Genomic DNA, 25,591 nt, shown 5'->3' with positions numbered 1-25,591 from the left:
ATACTGTAGGTTGTCAAAAGTTCTGTATACTAGTCCTTTGTCTGATAAGCAGTTTGTCAATAGCTTTTGTGATTTTATTTCTGTGTTCTTTACTCTGTTCTATGGACCTATTTATCTATCCATCTACCAAAATTACAGTATTTTGGAGTAATACTTTTTGGATTTCACTGGATTTTTTAAAAGTATAGGTTTATGTTATTTGTTAAATTTGGGGAGTTTTCAACCATTTATTTCTTTGAGTGCTTTTAGAAGGCACAGCTGCCTTCTTTCTCCTCTCTTTCCAGGACTGGAAGGACATACAAATGTTGGACATTATGTTACAGTCCCACAGGTCTCTCAGGTTCTGTTTCATTTTTGTTTCTTTTTGGGCCTTTCTATGTGTGTGCATGCAGACAGGCACATTCATATGTGTGTGTGTGTGGTGTGTGTGTGTGTGTGTGTGTGTGTATACTTATTATGTCTGAACTGTTTAGAATGGGTATTTTCTATTTGTCAGACTTACAAGTCACTAATTCTTCTGATTTCTATTTCTTTGTTTAGGTTTTTTATTTATTTAATAAGACTTTCTACTTCTTCAGCTGTGCTTGTAATTGTTTACTGTCTCACATTTTATGTGGGTAGTTTTAAACTTTTTGTCTTATAATTCTATTATCTCTGCCATAATGGTTTGGGGAATCTATTGGTTCATTGTTTTTCATTTAGTTTAAGATGGTTTTGTTTCTTGGTGTGAAGAAAAGTTCTCAGTTGAATCTTGGATATTTTGGATACTACTAGGGTATGAATTCTAGAAATTATTTAAGTCTTCTGTTTTTGATGGTTTCCTATGACACACACCAGAAGGGAAGTGAGGGTTGAAAAGCCCTGCCTCATAGTTCCCTGGAGGGGACAGAGGTTCACTCCATCTTCAGTGATGGTTCACCATGGAAGGAGGGAGACTCATGAACATGAATGGACAAATATGGTGATGGGAATCTAAACTCTTGGATTTTTGTCCAGATTCTGTTACTACTTAGCTTTGTAACTTGGGGAAACTAAATAAATGTCTGTGGCCATGATTTGTTAAAATAAAAGGAAAGAATTATGCCATTAAGTTATCATTTATTCTTTCATGTTAATACTCTATTTAAAATAAGAATTAGAAAGGATGGCCTATCAAACATTTTTTAAACCTATCAAATAACACTCATGATTTTAATTAGAGCCAATTAAATTTCATAGAGAATGATACAATGAAATTAAGGAAACATTTCTCTTTGAACTCATGAAGCTGATACCAACTTGTGACTTGAGAGATATTTTTTGCACACTTATTTTTTAAAACCCAGGCTTGCATCTACCTGCAGCACAACTGCTTGCTAACTGTAGATTTCCTGAAAAAAAAAATATATTTTGATATGAGACTTAAGAATATTTTAAAGTCACCTCTTACAATTCTTATATGCACAAACTGGTTGTGAATCACTGCTTTCACTTTAATAAATTGTCAAACTTCAAGAAAAATGAAATTTGATATGCTATTCCCAAAAAGAATAGTAGGTCAAAGGAACAGAAATTCTAGTAATCAATTATAGAAATTTATGATTGAGAAGAAATAAGGTCTATGCGATTTAAAAGATATGACTATACATTTTGGCAAACATTTTATGAGCAAGTAGAAGATTTGGATGAATATCATAGAAAGGTATAACAAGTGGTGTAAACATATAAAGAAGTATGATATTTATAATTAATTATGATTATAAACATTACAGGGGACCCCAAGGAAGTGTATTTCTATGGGTACGAAAGGAAAGACAAGTGAGTTAATTGTGTAGTGCACGTGGTAAAGGTTATTATGTTTTACACATAGAACATATTCAACAAATATCAACTTTAATCTTTCCAATCACATAGAGAAAAACATCTGCAAATAATCATGATTATGAAACACTTGAAATATGTAAATGTAATGCATTAATTCAAGAGGATAAATTTCAAAAGCAATTTGAGCTTCATACAAAATATATTTTTGTGTATATAATAGTGTCTTATATGGGTAATCATATTTTTCAGATGAGATATTCCATAATATCCACTGGTTCTTAAAATGTATTATTATACCAAGTAGGTTAGCACATTAGCTTGCCTTTTTAAAGCACTAATGTTTAAAAGATACAGAAAAAAAAAACTTGAGCTACTTTTGGTAAATTTTCATCTTGAGTTTTTCCTTAAGGAAAATTTATGGAGCATCTGTGGTCCACCTGATGCAGAAATTACATATAAATAGAAAGGCATTTGTTCTCAAGAAGATCACATTCTAACACTAGAGATAAATGACACAAAATGATAATAATATTAGTAATACTCTATTTTTGAGAGTGAAAATAGCAAATAATCAACTAAGTTTTATGTCCTTTTTAAACCAATAATATTGAGAATAAATATTCTTCCTTCATTGAAGAAAATGACTGCAATGTGTACTTGTAACACATATTTTAAGTTTCATAGAAGAACTCAGATTAGATTATGATTAGAATTAGTCTATGCTTTTAAAGCAAGACACAGGATTTTCTTTAAGATTCCAGATAATTGATGAATGGTTGCCTGATTTACCTCTTGGAATAGCCTAACTGGCCTTACTAAGAATTTTAGATTAAATTCAAAGCAAGCACACTCACATGTACACAAAATATTACTACCTTTCATTACATTAAATATCTGAATTACAGACATCAAGAACCAAATATTTAAGGTATTAGAGAATTTTTTAAAGGAGCCATGCAGATTTTATTTCATGGACCTTAGAATACTATTCTTCATGAAATCTATCACATTCCAGGAAGACTTAAAAAAAATAAAAAAACAACAAAAAATAGTTTCTCACCATTACTCTTTGCATTATGTCCATATTGCTAAATATTTTTTGAGATTAAAATTACAAATGACTGATTACAAGAGATATAAATGCACAGCACAAGTAGGACTATTGTTCTAACAAAAGAAATTTGCATGCAAGCTTTTCCTCATGAGCATAAGAATTTAGTTAAAGATGAAATCCTGAAGGATATTCTCATGACAGGATGAATCTATTAGTGTACTTAAGTATTTACAGACCTTATTCACTTCCAAATACTTTATTAATGTCGGAAACAAGGCAATTCCTGGCTTGTAAAATGGAACAAACCACCCTAAAACATCTGGCATACTTACACACTTTTCACTGTCAAACACATAGCACAAATGTTTATTTGACTCAGAATCTTTGCATATGAAAGTGAATATCCTCTTGTCAGTTTTATCATCTGCACAAAATGATATTCTATGAAGCTGGCAATTGTGTTGGACTTCCTGTGAACACAGATGGAAATAAATACTGTTGATGGCAATTTTTTTTCTATTTTCTGAAACACCAGCATGTGTTAATAACATATAACTTAACACTTGAAAAGTGTAATAATCATCTGTTAAGCTTTAGTTTAACAATTACATATACCCCAAATTTAAACAAACATGCAATGTAGATGAACCTTCTGACTCAGGATTAAACTAAGATATTCATTTCAATAGTACTCAAAAAAACACAAGAATATAAGAGAATCTGAGTCCCACAGACTTCCAGAGCTTCAAAGCATCTTAAGAGACCATATACTTTAAATCCTTCATGTTTATACAGGAGAACTTTGAGGCTCAAAGAGATTAAGATACTTCAAAAAAGAATTAGCCTAACCTTTTTTTTTTTTTAATCCCAAATTCTTTTCATTTTATGTCATTGCTACTAACTAGCATTACAATTAGAACATAACCTCATCTGGAGAAAAATTTCACCCAGAACATACCACCATTTTCACTCCTAGTTTTTTTTAATTGAATTTTATTTTGCATATCTTCATAGTTATTCATACACTCCTGAACTGTTTATGTCTAGGTAGGTCAACCTTGCAAATTATGTAATGTTCTCAATGGGAGAGGCTTCAAATGACTGCATAAACCCTGCTAATTGGTAGAAAGACAAATAACTGCAACCAGACGTAGAGCTGCAGTACACTAAGTGCACACACATACAGACATAAACACAAATAGTGAATTATAAAACTCATGCAAAACATCAGAACGTACTTAATTAAAGTAAAAAAAATATATAATTAAATAATAATGTTTTACAATACTATTATTTATTCAAAAATTGAGTATTCAATACTACTTATATACTTACATTCCAATAGATCAATATTATTTATTTATCTATCACAGTTTTCTGAAACATGTTGAAGGTGAAGAAAAAAAAACTTATCTATTTATTTAATTATGAATGATGTAAATAAGTAAAAAAACCTACTGTGGCTCTTAGTATCTTTTTCCTCCCAGAATGTGTTACAGTACTAGGAATAGGAATCAGAAAGTCAGGCTACCTGTATTATTTACTGGGTATTGTACATGATTACAGATGGAAGCAACTATAGTTTCAGCCAAGAAAGACAAGTGAATGTCCCCTTAGAAAACCTCATTTTAGTAATGTTTCTCTAAAAGTGGTTTCAGTCTACCCTTAGGACAAATACCTGGGTTGCCCATTGCAAACACTTGCCTCATCTTCACCCAGATCAATCAGAATCTCAGAGATTTTGATCAAAATAAATATCACTAAGGTAATAAAAATTCTTATCCTCTCAAGCTCAGAGTTTGATATGTCAGCTTGTTAAGATTTGATCTATCATTCTGATTTGCATTACTGTTCATCAGACTAAAGATTAGCATACAAAATGAGAAAGATAAAGAAATGTTAAGAGAATTTGCCAACAACATTGCATTTTTCCTTAGATGTAAACCAAATAGTAAACCACCAATGAATTTCTTGGCAAGCCTGAAAATTAAAAGAGAAAGAATAGTGTTTGCTTGTAAAGTATTACTAGATAGCTCATATGTCTATGTCAACAGTTGAGAGGAACAGCTTTGAAGAGAAGGTTCAACTTATATAGGCTTTTTTATACAGAAAAATCAAAAGATTTGTTAATATAGCTGGGTATACCTGTAATCCCAGCAGCTCAGGAGGCTGGGGCAGGAGGATCCAGAGTTCAAAGCCAGCCTCATCAAAAGTGAGGTGCTAAGCAACTCATTGAGACCCTTCCTCTAAATAAAATACAAAATATGGCTGGGGATGTGGCTGTGGCTCAGTGGTGGAGTGCTCCTGAGTTCAATCACTGGTTCAAAAAAAATGTTAATGTAACAGCAATGCAAAAGATATAATGTGGATGAATTTAATTCTTTTTCAATTGATACATATTAATCACATAGGCTTTTCCTTGTAGTCTGTGCTTAGATTGACAATGATCACTAGGTCTACATCACTTTAATAACTACATAATAATGTTAATGGTACATGAAGAGGCAACATCACTGCCATGCCATATAGAAAAATTATTCTAAAGAGAAATGACAAGGAAAATGCAAAACACCATTCATATAGCAGGTGGTCAAGTCTAGGATGTGCTTTATTTATCCACCAACCAGTATGAACAGAAAGCCTTAGTTATAAACAGTGTGAAATCATCCTAATATTTGTGTTAGCAAAGGTATCTTCCAACAAAAGAAGATTAGGGAGCTGAAACTTGTAAGTTCCTTATTTTTGAGGTATTTGAGATTTTTGTTTTTTGTTTTGCTATTACTGTGATAGATCTTTATGGATATTTAATGTAGCATTACTTTTGGTAAAATGGGATTTAAAAAACCAGGAAAACAACAAGCCACAGTGCAGACACACATATCCTTTAATACTATTTCAATGGAGTTGAAACAAAAAACAAATGAATAAACATCTTAGCCCCAGTCATCTACACCACATGCTTCCCACATCACATAACCTTCATCAGGAAAATGAGTAAGAAAAGAGAAAGGGAGAAAGACAAGGTACCGATAAAAAGGATATAGGAGTCAGGTGTTAGATTGCTTTGGGTTCCATTTTGCCCTCTCAATTGGGAAAGAAAAATATTATATTTTCTATAATGTTTTAAAATCCTGCTTCACACATTTAACTATAAACAAATTTATTTTAGAAGTTTCATATATGATTTTTTTTCTTAAAAATATAAAACATAGACCTAAAATGAAATGAATGACAGGGTGTTTTTTCTGGTCCGTTCATGTCTCCCTGGTGTGGTGTGGTTTCTAAGTACATGTGTGTGAACAGGCCGTACTGAAGTTCCCTGGAGCATGCTTGTTCCACCCTCTTCTGCTCTCCACTCACACACCTGTCCTTTTTCTGCAGATTTAAAATGCCCAAGCAGACTGCAGCAGTCACTCCACATTCTTTAGTGTGCCCTGGGACACTAAGGGTCTGCAGAGTTTGTAAATCCCTTTTTCTGTACCAGAGATCGAACCCAGGGCACTTAACCATTGAGTCACATCCACAGTCCATTTCATTTTTTACTTTGGAACAGGGTCTTGCTAAGATGTTCAGAAACTCTATAAATTGCTGAGGTTGGCTTTGAACTTGAGATCCTCCTGCCTTAATCTCCCAAGTTGCTGGGATTACAGTTGTGCACCACTACACGGCTTACCTTCATTTCTTAATGGAATAAAAGAAAAAGAAAGAAAGAAATACTTTACATATATGAGTAAAGAGTAAGATACAATATACTCATATGCAATATCTGAGTAAAAGTCACTTATTATATATTCATAGGTAGTATAATTGAACATACATATCATCTCAAAGATCTTAAAACTCCGAGATTATTCTTCATATTTTTTGGGAATAGAACTTCAGATGCTTCTTTCCCATTCAAAGCTTAGAAAATTCAGTTTTGGGGAGAAAAATACAATTGAAGCTCTTTAAAAATAGCTATTAAGTATAAGAAATGAAGAGTTTTGAATAGGAAATAAAATTGGCATTATTGATTTGAGTAAGGTCATATAGAATAATTATAAGTCTTGGTTTTATCCATTCATCTGTTGATGGGCACCTAAGCTGGTTCTATAACTTGGCTATTGTGAATTACACCTCTATAAATACTGGTATGCCTATATTAGTAGAGTATACTGATTTTAGTTCTTTGAAGTAGGACAGAAGAAGCTGGACACCCAAGAAATTTTCAGGAAGCAGGTTTATCCACTGCTGTTGGTCCAGAGGGGTTGTCACCTAAAATTCTCTGGACCAAGAGAATTTGGTCCATCAAGAGCTATGTAATGTTTTGAACAACTAATAATAATAATAATAATAATAATAATAATGAGAATTTGGTCCAAATTTGAGAGTAAAAACTTAAGAGAACAGAATGATGGTTGATAGGCTACACTTATTGGCAGAAATTTGGAAATGCTCTGAACTTTATATCCAGTGGGAGGAGGGGCTTAGAAGTTTACATAAAAATAATTTTTTTCTTTGAGTTCCCAGAAAGTGCTTTTTGAACCAGACAGAGATCTTATAAATCTTTACCAAGATAACAGAGAGAATATCTTTTTGCACAACAACCTTGACTGTAGATTCTAAATCTATCATACCTTTTGTGTGCAAACCTGGCATTTATAAGAAAGAGGAAGCTTCAAACCACAATTCCCTTTGCAGACATTCTGCTGATACTCTTTGTAAAAATCTGATGAGAGGAGAAGCTTAATTATGGCCAGAGTCTTCTGGGTGGGGGTCTCTGTTCCAATTTACATTTGGATAAGTACCAAGGAGGGAGATAGCTGGGACATCGGCAGTTCCATTCTTGGCCTTTTGAGGAATCTCCACACTGCTTTCCAAAGTGATTAAACTAATGTGCAGGCTTATGAGCAATGGTAAGTGAACCTTTACTTCACATCCTCTGCAGCAATTATTGCTATATGTATTCTTAAGGATTTCCACTCTAACTGGAGTGAGATGAAATCTCAGTGTAGTTTTGATTTGACTTACACTGATTATGAGGGTATTCTTACACAATGAAGTTTCACTCAGTCATAAAGAAGAATGAAATTATGTCATTTGCTGGTAGAGGGATGGAAATGAAGAATATCATGCTAAGTGAAATAAGCCAGACTCAGATGTTGGGGGCTGAATGTCTCCTTTCTTGCAGAAATTAGAAAGAAATAAGGGGAAGAACAAGAAGTGGAAGATATCGTGACAAAAAGGAGAAGAGTAGAATAAAGGAAGGAGATTAAGGGGAAGGAAAGAGGGTTATGTAAGGCAAGCAATTGTGGAAAGAAATTAACAAACATGTGCATATAGGAATACCTCAAAATGAATTCCACTTTTATGTATACCTATAATGCACCAATTAAAAAAAATAGATAAACAGAAGGAAAACCAGTACAATATAGGAAAGGGATCAGAGGGAAGGAAAGAAGGGATAGGAAAACTCTGGGGATTGGGATTGAGGATCTATGTTTTATACATATTTATTTTATGTCAAAATGAACCCCACTATTATGAACAACTCCATTGACCTAATAACAACATAAAAAGATCAACTGATTAATGCTGTTGAGTTGAACCCCATGTAACTGATATTTTATAAATGGAATTTAGATGAGGGAGGCATGGAGATTTGAGAGTAAAAACTTAAGAGAACAGAATGATGATTGATAGGCTACCCTTATTAGAAGAAATTTGGAAATATGATTTTTCAACAATAAAAATGGTAGATGGCAATCACCCAGTTTCTTATCATTTTTTGCCTTTGTTTCTTTATCACCAGTAAAAAATTTTTAAATCCATGAGAATTTTTAAGACTATTTGCATTATTTTTTTCTTTGCTCTACAATATCACCCATATGATTTTTTTAAATGTAATTTCTAGTTTTACATTTACAAGTTTAGGAAAATTTTTTTTCTGCATTCCAGGAGAAACACAAAGATTAAGAGAGGAGCTAAAACAAATAGCTTGGCAAACCCTAAATTATTGGTTAATGAGCTTTACAATAGGTTTTCCCAAATGGTCAGGAAGCCAAGAAATAAAAAGCAAATCAATATGCTAGCAGAATGGGCTGATGATACTGGAGATTAAAATCAGTATTTTTAATTTTGACACTAAGTCTTGCTAAGATGCTCAGACCAGCCTCAAACTTGTGATCCTCCTGCCTCAGCTTCCAGAGTAGCTGGGATTAGTCAAATGCCACTGCATCTTGTTTGAAGGTCTTAACTTTTCACACACCTTTCACTTGAATAAAATACTGTTTTATAAAAGGTCATATGAAGTCATACAGGAAATAATAGGTTTAGTTAAAAAAGAAAAAGTTGCAATGCATACCCATATGCTCTTCACTTATCTGAGGGTAGCAATGTGCCACATTGCATTCACATGATCTATCTTTACATATAGACAGACTCCCACACATGTGGTATTAGTGGCAGTCATCTTATAGTTTTTAATTTTTTTATATTTTGTACTTGTCTGAGGACACACTGTTATTAAAGTGTCAATTCTAAAAACTAAATAAATCCATATTTGTATTTTCTAAATACCTATATTTTATATAAATTGAATATTTTGAATTTCCTGAAATTTTTAATAATAAGAGAACCATTTAGTAGATTATAGTGCATAGACTGCGTGTATGCATTTGGGAAAATTTTGTAGCCTACAATACACCATGTTAGTTCTGAATCAAAAAAAAAAAAAAAAAGAACATGTGAAAATGGCACATAAAGTGCACATTATTGACACTACATATTTTATATTTCAAGATGTGCTTTGATAAGTTCCAAACAAGGACATAAAAATTTAATTAAAAAGTAATTAACATACACACACAAATATACACATACACTGAAACAGCTACACAATTTATAGGGTTTAGAAGAAAACTTTCAACACACACATGGGCTCCAAATGACCTACTCTGGATGGATGTGTGCCAGGATATACCCATTTAATTTTAAAAAGGAAATGCAGGAAGAGGATCATTTTTCTTTTTGATTACATGTAAAACTACACCTAGGTTACTATACTTCTGGCTGCACTACCCTCTGTAACTAATTGTTTCCTCATTATATTGACTTTTTTATAACCACTATTTGCCCAAAGAATATTCTCAGCTCATTCACATATTCAAAAGATAAAGCATCACTGTCACTTGCCTTATTTCAGAGCTGACTACACATATTTCATTATGTGCTTCAATCATTCTTCCATTATCCTTTTACCAATTCCTTTCTTCGCGACTTCCACAGCAGTTACTTTGGCATAGCTATAACTTAAGTAAAATCTCTATGTCTTTGTTGCTATTTAATATTGAGGATGGCTAATAGAAGGATCCTAGATTAGATGGTCTATTTGTGAGATGTCTTAAATCCATGTCTTGAAAAAGTTTGGAGGAATGCCATTGCTCTTTAAGATGGAATTGAATAAGAGTAACTGTGGGTGTATCCAAGTTATAGTCCCGTTGTTCTTAAACATTACAAATGCAAAATTTTCACATTGAGAGATTATGGTTCCATAGGATCACATGGGACCTTACAATTAATTTTTGCAACTGCTTCAAGGCAATTTTCATGCAGGTATTCCATGGACTACAATTTGAAAATGAGGCCTACTGCACATGCACTATACCAGATCTCCTCAAACCTCAATGCACACAGGAATTACCAGGTTTTTCCATAAACTGTGGATTACATATTCAGTGGGTCTGGATGATAGTGCTACTGGATCTTAGACTGTACTTTGAGTTCTTGGAAGCTAGTATTCACATAGGTGAAGGTACCAATGGCATCTGCTGGGCTGTGGTCTAAAAGTTTCAGACCCATGAAAAAAAATTTCACAGTCTGTTCATGGGCTGGGTTTCTTTTGCCTTTATAACTGAATTAATTTTTCAATAAGTATTCTACAGTGATAGAGAAAAACTGACAATTTGAATTTGTAAAATGATTGGAGTTGAATTTTAATGAACTTTTCCAATCACGGTCTACAAAATTATTAAATAATTCAGAGGCACTGGGAATAAGCTATTATATTAGCTTAATAAGGCTGCCATCACCAAATATCATGGTCCAGGTGCCATAAATAACAGAAATTAATTTTTTCACACTTCTGAAGGTTAGAAGTCCAAGACTAGGTTGTCAGTAGGTTTGTTGTTTTTGAGGCCTCTCTTCTTCCATATCCAGTGAAGCACATTGGGTGCATCTTTTTTCATATCACTCGAAGAAGAATTTCTAAATATAAGTGCAAGTGCTGTTGAATACATTCAGTATAAGTTATTGCATCTCAAACACCGGCTGAAGAACAGACTACTCAGAAAGAAAACTCCAAAAGTTTTTCCCCTCTAAAGATCCTGTAGAGTTTTAAATCACCACTGAGAAATAATAGGTTCATCAGTAATGAATTTCAAATATTCATTAAAACAGATATAAATTACAATTAATTAAACATTAGAATGCTCTGATGTGCAAAAATAAGCCTTACCTTTGTTTTGGGTTCTAGAATTTTTACTCCATAAATTGATATTTGCAACTCAACTTTAGGGATTTTCTGGCCTTCAGATTTCTTGATGTGTCTTGCAAACTACAAATAAAAATTATTCATAAAAAACTTAATTCTGTTTTTGTGGAGAATGAACACAAATACACAAGTTTTCTTCAATGTCAGATTTTCATTAAATGAATTATTGCCCATTATAAAGCATTTTGTAAAAATAATCTCAAAGTATTTAGTAATCTCAGCACTTTACCATTATAATTCAGATTGGTTTTCAGTAACTTTATGAAAACATGATTTTCTAATGTACTTCTTTCATGATATTTGGAAAATTGAATTCATACAAAACAATTGAGAAAACTTCCTTGATAAATAGAGATAATTTTGCTTTCCTGTGGATCCTTTGCTTTTAATAGCTTGAGAGAACTTGCAGTCCATCAACTGTTGGATATGCCATCTTTGTTATTGCTAGATAGTTACCTAGTTTGGTGCACTACCCTACCCAATACCAAATTGTTGAACAAAAAGAGACACACTGTTATATCACAGTCAAAGCTAAGAACTGAGGTAAGTACCAGCTAAAACACTGAAATGTAGATCTAGATTCAGGTTAGAATTACAGGCATAGTGAACAGCTAGAAAACAATTTTCACATTTTTTTTTTGTAGTAGATATTGAACCCAGGGCCTTATATGTACAAGGCAAGTGCTCTACTAAGCTACATCCTCAGTCCAAGAAATATTTTAAGTGCTTTCAGAATAGTATTTATTATATATTTGTACTGAGTTAGTTAAATGTATATAAATGTATGTTAGGTTCTACTATAAAATCAAAAAGAAATATCAGAATACTCATTTACTTAGTAGATGCAGTTTCTAATATCTAATTTCTTCCAGCTTTACCAGATTTATTGGTGTAAAAAGTACAGGAACCCAGTTAAATGTGAATATTAAATAGTGCATATATTTTAGAACTTTATTTGAGAATACATACACACACTCATACACATATCCCAAAACACAAATAACAAGTATGCTATTAAGTATAAATATTTTTAGGCAATAATTTAGAACACACTGGCGTTTTTAAAAAGTTATTCATTGTTTATCTGAAATTAAAATGTATTGGGTGTTCTGATTCATCTGGCAACCTCACTGTCTCTTTCCTTTCCTTCTCACCTTGGTCCCTTCACCTTTCTTTCTAAGAAAGGAATGAGATTTTTTAAAATAGCTTCTCTCACCCCTCTTCTAGGACTTCCAAAAGTTATTTTCTAGTTTAACATTTTTTCAGCATCTGGATACTCTTCCTAATAGACTCAAAATAGATAATCTGTAAGGCCAGGCAGAGCTCCAGTCCTCTTTGTGTCATATTTATTTGCATTGCGCATTTCACCCTAATTTAGGGCAGATGTGAATACACATGGTATCTTTCAGTCCTGGAGCAGGGAGTGGTTAAAAGCCTTTTTCTCTGTGCACAGCTTTGCACTGCCATGGAGAGTAACATAATTAATGCATATATGAATGCCTTGAAGTGTCTGCCTTCATATACCAGGGGGTACCATTTGTTTTTTCCCTTGTTAGGTGGTATAACTGTTCAGCTTACTGACTTTCCTGTTCTATGGATGTAGCCTGCTCTTTCTTTTTGCTTTTTCTGCGTCTGGAATGCTCACATTCTACACATGAATCAACTAACTTGTACCAGATAATTTTCTTTTTTGTCTTTAAGAAATGTGTTTCTCTTTAATGAAGATCAAAAATTCTTCCAGTTCTATCCTAGAGAATCTGCATTAATTTTCTTTTCCCTTCACCATTTCCTACGTAAATTGGCATCATCAAACAATTCAGGAGTTTTCACATATAAAAGCTTACAAAACAAATCAGCTGCTCTGCGTCTATGTGGAGGCATCTGTCTAAGCAAAGCAAGTCCCAACTGCTGGCTGTGGAACCATTTATTCTACTTGCTTCCTCCCTTCTGTCTTTTCCAAACACAGTAACAGTGGCTCCCCAGGCCTCTTCCACATCTGGACACAACCATCCCTCTGACCTCTGCTGAGAATTGTGCAACTTTTTATTTTGTAAAACGTCCACCACAAAACGAACAGTAATATTAAACTTAGTTGTCAGTAAGGCAAAAAAAGAAGAATGGAAGGAAGGAAGGAAGCAGGGCCTGATGATACACAGACAGACAGACAGACAGACACACACACACACACACACACACGAGGGGTGAGAAGGAAGAAAGGCAGGGAGGAAAAGGAAGGAGAGAGCATAAAACAGAAAACATCTGCCTCCAAGTTCCTGAATCTTTCCCTCTGCTTCACATCAAGATAAGTAATGGTACTCACAGCAGCTTCAGAGATCATCCAACCCAATCTTACCATTTCAAAAATGAGAAAAGTCCCTGAGAAGTTATGTAGCTTGGTCATAAAATGGGTTTGTAGCAACTAAGCCTAGAACATACCTTTCCAGATGGGCACCCAACTATCCTTCTTGTTAGTGCACGTTTTCTGCATTTAAAAAATAAAATTCACAGCTCTGTTTTCATGTATATCAAGGTTTATACTGGTTATTGGACTTGATTGATGAAAATATGCTGCAAAACCCTTATGCTTAAGAGTTTTTCAACTTCTATTCTAAACAATCTAATGTTCTCCTTCCTGTTTCCTTTTTCCTAAAACTTAAGCTTCCTGTGTTCTCCACTGTGCATATTCCCCTCTGACTCTGCTCCTTTTTTCCTACTTGTAGACTTCTTAATTGTGCTCCCAAGTATTTCTAAGTTTGAAGTTTCAGAAGACATTGAAAGACATGCTGATAAACCCATCTTACATTAAATTCTTCCCCCTATTTACTGTAAGAGTGATTTTGCCATTTCTTTTCATTATTTCTTCAGTGGGTTTGGTTCTTGGTAGAGCTAGCTACCTAGAAGGATCTACCACTAAAACTTAATATGATAATCTAATATAAACAGTCAAAGGGGATGAGGCTTACACATACTGAATAGTATCTGGACACAACAAAAACACAACAAAACCTTTTTCATCAAAAACGATGAGAAATGATGAAGTTTTGCCTGAAATGTATGAAGTACTTAGTTAAATATATATTACTAAGTAGAACTGCTAAAGAAAATTTAAAGGGAGCCCTGAGCTTCAATGTCACCCTTACAGAATTTCTATTTCTCAAAGGACTTTTTAAAAAGTGAAATCTTGACCATATTACTAATGAAACATACACTTTGTGGCAAGAAAAATCAGTTTATACTTTGAGCCTATTATTCTGAGTTACTATTCACTTCTGTTGTTTGTTATATTTAAATTATTAAAGTATTCATAATAATTGAGTGGGGAAATCAGCTATGTTTGTATATAATATGATGAATCTCTAAACCTTTTATTAGTTAAATACTAGTTGCAAAGATAAAACAGTTATGCTGCACAGAAAGAGTGAGGTTGAATGGAAAAACTGCTGGGCTGAGATTAACAGGACTCCACAGTGAATCCCAAAGGCCATATTACCTTGAAGTAACTTCATATAATATCAGTGCAGCTCCACCAAAGTGAGGATTTTTCCTCTAAAATTGGGGCTCAGGAATGCCACCCCATGGTTATCTCCTAGGAAAACTGACAAGTTTTGAATCTGTATTTCAGTACTCATTCATAAGTAAACATTATAAATTGTTTATGAAATATGAGACCTCTGATATTTATGCTAGTTGTGTTAACAAAACAACTAGATAAATCACTATTGAAAATGTAATTCAGTATAATAACAACAATAATTATATAAGTAAACACATAGGAACTGAAAGGGTTTTAAATTATTACATTTCAAAATATTTGGAATATTTTGAAATCTCAGGCTAAAAAACAATTAAGAAATAGAAATTACATGATTAAGAAATAGAAAGTATGTTGTATTCATAAATACAGCTTCCAAAAGTAAAGACTCCAATACTTAACAAAAATTATTACGTTTAAGAACAACTTACAAAGTCTAAATCTCCATTGACATAAAATTCTATATAAAAAATTGCTTAAAATTTTTCAAAAACTAAGCAGATGTTATGAAACAAAGAAACATGAAAAATAGATTATTGAAATCCTTAGTTTTGATCAGCTTGAATTAAATTTAGAATTCTTATTTAATGTTAGAAGGCAATATATTTAACATTGCAAACTTTTGAAAAATAAGTAAATATAAATAAAACGATACCTTATGTGTCAAATGCAGTCAAATCCTAAACTACAACAGATTTCAAAAATCATTCAGAGTATATATGTTTGAGAAAAACAAGCAAGAAATTAAAATGGGGCTGTTTACACAAGGCAGTTAAGCAGAATTTTTTGGTAGAGTCATAGCACCACCTGCTGGCATTTACATGTCAACAAAATTTAAAAGTCAACAGGATCAACTTTTTAAAAATAAGTGCAAATATCTTTGGTATAATTTGAATTGTAGCTCTGACCTCAAATATAGATAAATTAAAACTTACAATAAAATAGTTCAAATTTATTGTTTTATTCATTATCATTAATGCACGAATCTTTATTGGTACACTTTCCTGAGATACAAACTTTTTGAAATCAACCGAGTAAAGATTACGTATTAAACATATAATTGTTCTTGAAGACACTCGAGAGACAAAAGCTACTGTCAATTAGGTATACATTTTAAAACTACACTACATAATTTTTATCTTATTGTAAATCCTATTCATTCAAGCATGTGAAGAAAGAAGTAATACATAGGTATTTTTAACAAGATAAAGATGAGAAGTCTGTTGAAATAGTTTTTCTGATTTTAAAATCTCAGTGAGAACAGTATCCAGATGAGAAGCAATTAGATAAACATGTAGTGTGGCATCTTACATAATATTGTTCTAAGGAAATATCAATTATGAATATGTGGAATTACTTCTGATTTTCTCGGGAAACTTGTTGATTATGAATGTACAGTTTTGTTTAGATTTTCTCAGGAATCTTGTTGTGTTGAGTCTATGGGGCCTCTATTCAATGTCCTCCTCTACCCTATGATTCTTACCAGTTCCTCTATAGCTGCTCATGGGCATGGCCTAATCTCTTATATTTGCACAATATACAGGGTCACTACAAAATTCTGCTTTGCAATCACCTCTAAGTGCATATTGCTGACTGGTGGATATGGATTGCAATATATATTTTTTTATTTCTAGAATTTTTATTAATTTTTTGTTTATATATGACAATAGAATGCATTTCAATTCTTATTACATATATAGAGCACAATTTTTCATATCTGTATACAGAGTATATTCACACCAATTCGTGTCTTTATACATGTACTTTGGATAATAATGTCCATCACATTCCACCATCATTAATAACTCCATACCTCCTTCCCTTCCCCTTTGCCCTATTCTCTATTCCTCCCACGCCACCTCTCCCTACCCCACTATGAATCAGCCTTGGATTGCTATATTATTGCCAGTTTTTGAGTGAGGGCATTGTCCAAGCAAAGTGAAGTCAAGCTACTATATGTCGACCCTTATGAAATACTGCCACTAAAGATTTTAGGGCTTATGAGAAATTAACACTGTACAAAATACAATGTGCTGTATAAAGAAAAATAATTGTGTGTACATATTTATTATTTAAAAATGTCTCCTTGGTCTGGTAGTATTTATTCAATAGCTAATTTTTACCAGTGAGAAGCTATCCCTGCCACAAAACATTTTCTGTTTTTATTTCCATCAATCTGTGATAACATGACAGGTTCCACACACACTAGGCATTAATTAAAGGAGTTTCCTTACCTTTAGTTTCCTTACAGCATCTCTCACAACTTCTGTTCCTTTCGGCTGCTCCACTTCTGTGCTGCCAAGAAACTGAAAATGGTCATTTGTGAGAACACGTGCTATTCCATATCATTTATCACCAGAACACTGTGAACTACAGCACTGCACAACTGAATGGTTTCATAGAATGCAAACTTAAGTTCTAATTAAGTAGAGGAACCATCAATTAATTTCTACTATTTTCAAAACATACGGAAACATAAATATATTACTTGAGCATTTGTAATTCCTATTATTCAGACTTTAATAAAAAAAGACTTTTCTTACATATTTCATTTTCAATTTTTTACTAGAAAGAAAGCAAACTGATGATTGGGTCCAAAGGAATACAGTTGATCTCGACATTAAAAATTTAGTAAGTATTAACAATTAAAAATTTTCTAAAAATTCAAAGCACATAAATATTTTTATTTGTTACTACAGCTAAACTTTGATATATTTCAGATTATAATTTCACTATATTTTTCCTTGTTTTTCAACCATGAAACTCATACAGCATGCAGTGTTTAAAAGAAAAAAGTTTTTAAAGCCCAACATATATTATTCAGTAAGCTATATCTGGGTTTGACTTTTAAAAAGCACACAATTTATAATTTAACTGTTTCAAAATGACCCTGAAGGCAGTCACTGAGAGTGTTAGGTTAAATTTAATGAGTCTCCAAAAAGAAAAGTTTTCCTAATAATTATCATATTTTGAAAAAAAATCTCTACCCTGGAGAGAATTAGGTCCTCCTAAATGGAGTCCATCATTATAAGATGCCCAAGACCAATCAGATGAAATATGCAAGTTTTATTCTAGAAAATATTTCTATGAAATTGCACATATTTATTAAATTAATGAAGTATATAGTTTCCCAACGGCTGGTTTCCCTCTTGTCACATACCACCAACTAGAACACCATTGCCATCACAAATCTACCACTGCTCATATGTGTGCACCAGATTTCCATTAAGTGATTGAGGGGATGTGTGGTGAGCCGCTTCTGCCGTTTCTGCAGACTATGGTCGCCATTACAAGATGGCGCTGGCTCCGCTGTGGTCTGTGACAAACAACTCCTTATTTGGGAGAGTTGGCGCGTGGTTTTTCACCACCCTATGAGAAAGCTCCACGTGGCAGCTTCGCATTGGGGCTTGAGATGCTTTATTAAGGCTGGGAGGGGCATCCGAGAGGGAGAAGAAGAAATATCAAGGGCCTGAATAAACTGCTGAAAGAAGATTCCTGAGTTGTGTCTTCCTTGCGGGCAAGGGGTCGCGACAAGTGGTGCCGAAACCCGGGAACCAGAACTTTCAGCAGTCAGGGGTGGTGCACCGGTTAGTCCCAGGTAAGTGGGATCCGCGACCAAAGCGGGGTTAGTCCCAATAAGTGGGATCCGCGATCAAAGCGGGGTTAGTCCCAGGTAAGTGGGATCCGCGACCAAAGCGGGGCAGCTCCTCTGTAAAGAAAGAGAGAGCATTACATTTTATTGCAGCTGCACTGTGTACTTTCGCTTCTACTTTTGTTTTTGTTTTCTGTGTTTCTTTTGTTGTGTCATTTCGCTTTTGTTTTTTGTGCTTCTTTTGTTGTTGTGTCATGGGTGTTGCTTCTTCAAGCCCAATTTTGTTGGCCCTGGATGGGTTGCTACGTTCAAAAGGACTTAAGGTAAAGCAGAGCACTTTGCAAAGGTTTTTGAGGGAAGCTGATATAGCGGCTCCTTGGTTTGCTTTTTCAGGGAGTCTAACGATTCCTAGTTGGGATAAATTAGGCAAAGATCTTGACTTTGCTTCTGAGCAGGGCATATTAGAGGGTGGGGTGATACCCCTTTGGAAAATGGTCCGTAGTTGCCTTACAGATGGCAGATGTCAGGAAGCACTTACTAAAGGACAGGAAGTTCTAGAGCAATTACATGAGGAGAAATCGGAGACGGCAGGAAGTGAGGTGCCTCAGGAGGATGGGAGTGTGCGGAGCGTGAAACAGGGGAGGAGACGATTGTATCCAGATCTCAGTACGCTGCGCACACCCCCATGTGAAAGTGGGTCAGAGGAAGAGGAGGATGAGGAGGAAGAGCTCGGGAGGCTGTCTCGTCAGCTAGAGAGTTTAGCTATAGGAGAAGGGAACAGAAATAAACAGGGGCTCAAGAAAAGCGATACCCCGGATCCACCGCCGTATGGTGGGGGTGTTTCGGGGAGAGCTTTCCATGCCCAAACATGGAGGGCTGTTAACGCTGAGATGGGTCTTGCTTATCCAGTTTTTCAGGATGACAATAGGGGAAGATTCCATGAACCCTTAGATTTTAAAATTGTGAAGACCCTGGCGGAATCTGTCCGCACTTATGGCATAGATGCCGCTTTCACTCTCACTCAGGTGGAGGGACTTACTAGATTTTGCATGACTCCCTCAGATTGGGCTAGTATAGTCCGCGCTTGTGTTTCCCCAGGGAAATATTAGGAGTCCAAAGTTGGCTGTTTAATGTTTCTGGCAGTACCCAAGACTCGGAGCGAGGTAGGAGACTTAAAATTACTTCACACAATTCACAATTGTTTAATGCTACATTACCCTCCGCAGCAGTCTGTCTCCAATCTCCGTTCCTGTTTCTTTTGGCTAATGATACATCACAGGGGATGCTTAATTGCTCTAATATTACCTGTTATTTGTCTGAGTGTTGGAATGGCTCCTGGACTACGGCAGTGATTATGAAAATTCCAACTTTTGTCCCGATCCCGGTTACTGCGGATCCAGAGTCATTTCCTATTGCTGAACTGATTAGAGCCCGTAGAGATTTTGGAATTACGGCAGCTATAGTGACAGCTGTGGCAGTGTCTGCTGCTGCAGCAGTTACAGCTGGAGTAGCCATGGCCAGCCAGGTACAAACTGCTGCCACTATTAATCAGGTTATTCAACAAACATCCACCATACTTGAATCTCAAAGTAGAATTAATCAACACATTTAATCTGGCATTCTAGCTGCTAATCAAAGGATAGATCTGCTTGAAGCTCAAGTTGAGGAATTGTCTGACCTAGTACATTTGGGTTGTATTGATCAACGTGCACATTTATGCATAACCTCTGACAGATTTAATGATTCCAGGAATGCCTCCCGCATCATTGGCGAATATTTGGCCGGAAATTGGTCCATGGCAGCGGAAGACATGATCCAGTCTCAACTAACCCAGATAGCTGTCTTGAACAGTACCCGTGTCGATCCCGTGACTTTGGGTCAATTCACCGATTGGATATCTTCTGCTTTTTCCTTCTTCAAAGAGTGGGTGGGGGTAGGCATTTTTGGTGCAATGTGTTGCTTCGGTATGTTCCTCTGTTTGTGGTTTCTCTGTCGCCTTAAGGCCCACAGTGCTCACGATAAGGCTATGATCATACAAGCTCTTGCAGCTTTAGAAAATGGCAACTCACCTCAAGTCTGGCTTGCGCATCTTAAACAGTAAACCTTTGACATGGTCGTTACACCCCAAGTTATTATAACATTGCACTGGGATCGACATGACTTTCCTTGTTACTCTCTTAGTGTTGGAAAGCCCTTGCACTCTGCCGGTCTTACTGCCATTGCACGCAGATGGGTTTCCACACTAGTGCTTTTCTATCGTCTTAAAGTCCGTGCCTTTCTTTCAGGGTGCTGTCAACTTGTTTGTCGTTATAAACAGCCACAGTTCAGCCTCAGCTATCCCCCTTCGTCCACCATCGTCACGATACAGGATGCGAGGCAAGGCACTGCACTTGAGTGATCCTTGACGTGGACCTGAAGGAGAGCATGTCCTATTGCATGCGGGTTAGACGCGTCCACGCCCCGCCCCACGAAAAAAGGCGTCGGCTGATATGGCCTCAGATCTGGGGAAGGGCCCTCCTTAGGACTGAGCCATACTATGCAGCCACTTCTGCACAGTGGGATAGGACCTCTACTCTCGCCTGTATTGTTTTAAGAAAACAGAAAGGGGGAACTGTGGTGAGCCGCTTCTGCCGTTTCTGCAGACTATGGTCGCCATTACAAGATGGAGCTGGCTCCGCTGTGGTCTGTGACAAACAACTCCTTATTTGGGAGAGTTGGCGCATGGTTTTTCACCACCCTATGAGAAAGCTCCACGTGGCAGCTTCGCATTGGGGCTTGAGATGCTTTATTAAGGCTGGGAGGGGCATCTGAGAGGGAGAAGAAGAAATATGAAGGGCCTGAATAAACTGCTGAAAGAAGATTCCTGAGTTGCGTCTTCCTTGCGGGCAAGGGGTCGCGACAGGGATGGATGTGTGTGCATTTCCAAAGTCGAAGGGAATGATATAATAAAGTCACAGTATTTCTCATTCTTCCCTCCACTCTTGAAAAAATAGCAAATTCATTAAGAGTCTTAGTTTTTTGAAATGAGCTTTCTGTGTTACCCAGGAAGGAAGTTAAAAAGTAAAAATACAGATTTTTTTGGACAAATAATCCACAAATTTTAGGGTAGCACTAGGAACTTATTTATCTAAAAGCATTGTAATTGATGGCTTGGGCTGAAATCTGTTAGGCAAAATTTGAAATCAGCGAACAGATTATGAGGATAGTTGAAAGTAGATAAAAAGGGTAAGTTGAAAATACAGATGATTGCTGTTCCTGAGAACCTAAGCTGGGTTGCCCTGAGGCAAAGTGAAGTTCTGCTTCTTAGGTTCTATAAGGTACAAAGTTTCTTTTTCTAATAAGTTCAGATTCTACCAAACAAATGCTCCTGGGGCTTAGGTAAGATATGTCAGGCACTGTGACCCACTGTGACCTAAAGATGTTGGTGGACCAGGCATATATAAAATACCAAAATGAATGAGAAATACTCACCTTAAAAGGAATTGAAAACCTGTTCCCTCTCACCAGTGAGTCTGCTCATTTCCTGTGTTTTTTTTATAAGTGTTTTCAACTCTGGCTTCAAGACAGATTCACAGGAGGAGATTTAAACTATTATCAATGCCTACAAGTCTGATTCAACAGATAACATGTGTATGTTTTCCAGCTCCCAAGGTGATTTTAATGTGCTGACAGTTTGAAAAGCAAGGATAAAGGGTTCAAGTTACAGAGGAGGATGTAAGGCAAGAGGAGCTATTTAGCTGAGAGGAAATCCATGGGGTAGACTTCTTCTTCTCTACTTCTCTGAATTGATCAAAGCACTGAGAGACAAGTAGCTCCATCCTCAGCCCTTATTATTATTTATTTTGAGATAGGGTCTTGCTAAGTTGTTGAGACTGTCCTTGAATTTGCCATCCTCCTGTCTCAGCCTCTCAAGTAGGTGGAATTACAGGTGTGTGCCACACTGAGCAAAAGCATATTCTTTATGGATAAATTATACCTGTACTGAAGAAGAAAGGATCTGAAGTATTAGTGACAGTCTATAAGAGTAACCGGAAATATCTTTGGAAAAAGATTCATACTTTGGCAGAAATGTTGAGTCATTAAGTATTATATGCAAATAGGATCACATGGGAAAATTATGGAAGAACTCCAAGGATATTCTAAATGAATCTACCTCTAGCAGTGCTCTAGGAACCTTTTAATATATTTCTTTCACACTGGCTTTAATTAAACCAACTAAGAAATAAAACAGTGGTAGAAGCCTTGAATGATGGTAGAATTAAACTAAAAGACACTTTAATATGAACTTGCTACTTGACCCAGCTTTTTCTTATGTAATTAGTAAATAATTTTAAAATTAAAAAAATAGTCTACCCTTTATATTTCTTGCATATTTTTAAATTATAAAAGTCATAATTATTCTTTCTCAGTAAACAACTCATATTTACATGCGTCTAATTTCTATATAAAATATTTATAAAACTTAAATATGATGTATCTGTGCTAGAATGAGCTCTAGGCTCAGAATCTGAAGACATTAGAAAATTACTTAATCTCTGTCTTATATGACTCTTTTGAAAAATACAGATAATAATACACTTCTCATAAAATCATTTCAACAAGCAACTGCAACAAGAAAAGGAAACACACTGTAAACGGTGACATGTTTTATAATTATGAGGAATTACCATTCCTTTATTTAATGATGGTCTGGGGAAGACACAAAGGTTTAATGGACACAGTTGTGCCTGCTCAGCTTTCCTGGGATCAGTGTCATCAGCTCACGGACCCCTCCTCCAGCTTGCCTGTGCTTTGCAAGTACTGACTCACGTGCAAGCCCTTCAGAGTGTTCTAGTTAGGCAATGAAGTCCGCTTGCCAGTACTGAGAGCTAGGAGCACCTGGGAGATTTTTGCACTGCTCCCATCCTCCTCCCATATCATCACATTCCTTAGCCAACCTCTTACTTAGTCAGGGGGTAGAAAAAACCTTCCTCCTTTGCCTGGAGGCATAAAGGTGTGATGCAGAGCTTCCTGGGGACTCAGGATGAGTAAGCTTCCCCCATGCATACTCTTCTGTGCTATCCTGCTTAGGTTCCTCTGCCTTTCCTGATTCTGTATTGATTTCACTGGGAGCACTCTCTTCACAAAGCACAGACACCTAAATCTTTAATTTGGGGTCAAATTCTGGGGCTTCCAGCCACTGGTTAAATGTTTTAAATGCTTACATTTCAGAAACATACCACCTTATACACAATGCCACAAACAACTAAAATTTACTGGCCTAAGTGCTACTGAAGGCTTGTACAAAGCACACAGGTGGGACGGAAGACTGTTTTTCATCATTTCTATTCTGCGTGGTGCCTGAATGGTGGAGGAAAAAAACTGAACTGAATCATGCCAGGGCCAATGAATTCAACCACCCTTTCTCCATAGAAGAGGTGTCAACTAAACCAGGCCAGGGGAACTGCAGACTGCACCATGCTAGGCATGGCTGAGAGATGAAATGAGGTGCCTACCATGTTAGGCAGAAGTGCATATGCTGTGTGGATCACCTGACTCTCTTCCTTTGCCCGTGTTCTAGGATACCAAGTGTCAGTCTTATAAGTCTCCAGGGAGGAAAATTCTTCCTTAGTGAAAGTGGCCCAAGAAAAATAACACAACCTATGCTGACAGCTGAGGTTCCTACATGGAATAGATGGGTCACCTGATCAATCACCAGCTGACAATCCCTGCCCAAGCATATGTCACTCAAGTTGGCTTTTGAAGGTCTCAGTCTTAAATAGAAAGCACAGCAAGTATGTGTATATATTTTAGAAAACCCTCTCCCCTGAAGAACTGCTAAGAAAACAAACAAGAGCAAAAAAGAATGAGAAAGAAGGAAAAAGAGGGCAGAGAGGAAAACAAGATTGTTAAAACTCTAAAATCAATATAAATGTATTGAATTCATGATAAAAAGAAACAAGACACTCAGAAAAGCAGCATTTAGAGAACAAACGAGAGACCATAGAAATTAAAAATGTGACTTAGATGATTTTTAAAAGTAGTAAGAATACTGTAAGATAAAGTTGAAGAAATTCATCAAGAAATAATTACTGGATGCTTACTATTTTTTCAAGTAATATCCTGGGAGTTGAGACTATAGCAGAGAAGAAACCAGAGTAAATTCCCTGACTGTGAGACTTACATGTTAGTGGGGCAGAAGAACAACAAATGAGATCATATAAATAAGTAAATGGTATGGTGCTCTAGAAGTACTCTGGAAAGAGGGCAACACTAAGGGGCTGAAGCTCAGAGCAAGTGGGTGTGTCTGTGGGTCTGGTGCCTGCTGTGCCATTTTAGAAGTTGGAGGAGACCTCCCTGACAGGGTCAAACAATCCAACTAGAAAGGGTGCAATCCAGCTAGAAATTTGAGTAAGGCAGAGACGGAAAAAGGAATAAAAGTATGAAAGTCAGATATTGATATGGAAGAGAAAATGAAACACAGATGCTACTGAATCAGAAACTCTGATTCTACTTGCATCCATGGAATTCAGAAACTGAATTCTACTCAATCAGAAACTCAGGAGCTGGGCCCCAGAAAACAGTTTCAATGTGCCCCAGGTGATCCTCATGTATGCTTAAATTTGAGAATCACTGTAGAAGGAAATCCAACATCAAATTATACAGAGTTCTAGAAAGAGAATTGGAAACCCTGAGGAAGAAAATTCCCGGCTTTCCAAGAACCAAATCTATGCATTCCAGATTAAAGAATGCTTACATCAGATTAAAGAATGGTTACACTTCTATGTAAAAATACATAGAAGCACAAACAGGTTCATCATCAATACACTGGGGATAAAGATCAGAAAATTCCAGAGAGAAACAACACGTATAAATGACGACAGACTTCTTCAGGACAGCAATAGTGGAAGAAAAATGACTGAATTCTGAAGAAGAAAAAAATGATTTGAGCCAAGTTTTGAGTCTATGAGAAAAAAAAAAATTCATACTGATAGGTACATGGGCACAAAATTCTGCCCGCCTATGCCCCAGAACTCAGTAACAAAAAAACAGTGTAAAATAAAACACAGAGAAAATGAAACCCAGGAAATTGGAGAGATG

At 35.7% G+C, this 25,591-nt stretch overlaps 2 protein-coding genes across 18 annotated transcripts in view; one reads left to right on the top strand and one right to left on the bottom strand.

Moving 5' to 3' along the window:
• Gulp1 (GULP PTB domain containing engulfment adaptor 1) overlaps window positions 1–25,591 on the bottom strand; it is a 287,088-nt gene that overhangs the window by 35,447 nt on the left and 226,050 nt on the right. For 13 of the 17 annotated variants that reach the window (XM_058580316.1, XM_058580311.1, XM_058580308.1 and 10 more), the window contains 3 exons: window positions 17,154–17,225; window positions 11,352–11,450; window positions 3,190–3,327 (listed from right to left, as the gene is read on the bottom strand). In XM_058580316.1, coding sequence (XP_058436299.1) covers window positions 3,190–3,327; window positions 11,352–11,450; window positions 17,154–17,225 — 309 coding nt within the window. The remainder of the gene's footprint in view (window positions 1–3,189; window positions 3,328–11,351; window positions 11,451–17,153; window positions 17,226–25,591) is intronic. The other 4 variants (XM_058580318.1, XM_058580319.1, XM_058580320.1 and 1 more) reach the window with 1 other exon arrangement.
• LOC131424277 (uncharacterized) lies at window positions 7,543–20,666 on the top strand. The gene is made up of 2 exons (XM_058580322.1): window positions 7,543–7,752; window positions 17,489–20,666. Exon 2 carries the CDS (start codon window positions 18,766–18,768, stop codon window positions 19,618–19,620), a length of 855 nt encoding a protein of 284 aa, XP_058436305.1. The 5' UTR covers window positions 7,543–7,752; window positions 17,489–18,765; the 3' UTR covers window positions 19,621–20,666.

This window comes from Marmota monax, unplaced genomic scaffold (assembly GCF_021218885.2).
Source record: "Marmota monax isolate L192 unplaced genomic scaffold, Marmota_monax_Labrador192_F-V1.1 WCK01_AAM20220418_F8-fsc00007, whole genome shotgun sequence".
NCBI classification, from domain to species: Eukaryota; Metazoa; Chordata; class Mammalia; order Rodentia; family Sciuridae; genus Marmota; species Marmota monax.
This window is presented reverse-complemented; position numbering and strand designations above follow the sequence as displayed.

Coding starts and splice junctions, on each gene's coding strand:
- LOC131424277 (XM_058580322.1), top strand. CDS start 18,766: ATGGGTGTTGCTTCTTCAAGCCCAATTTTGTTGGCCCTGGATGGGTTG.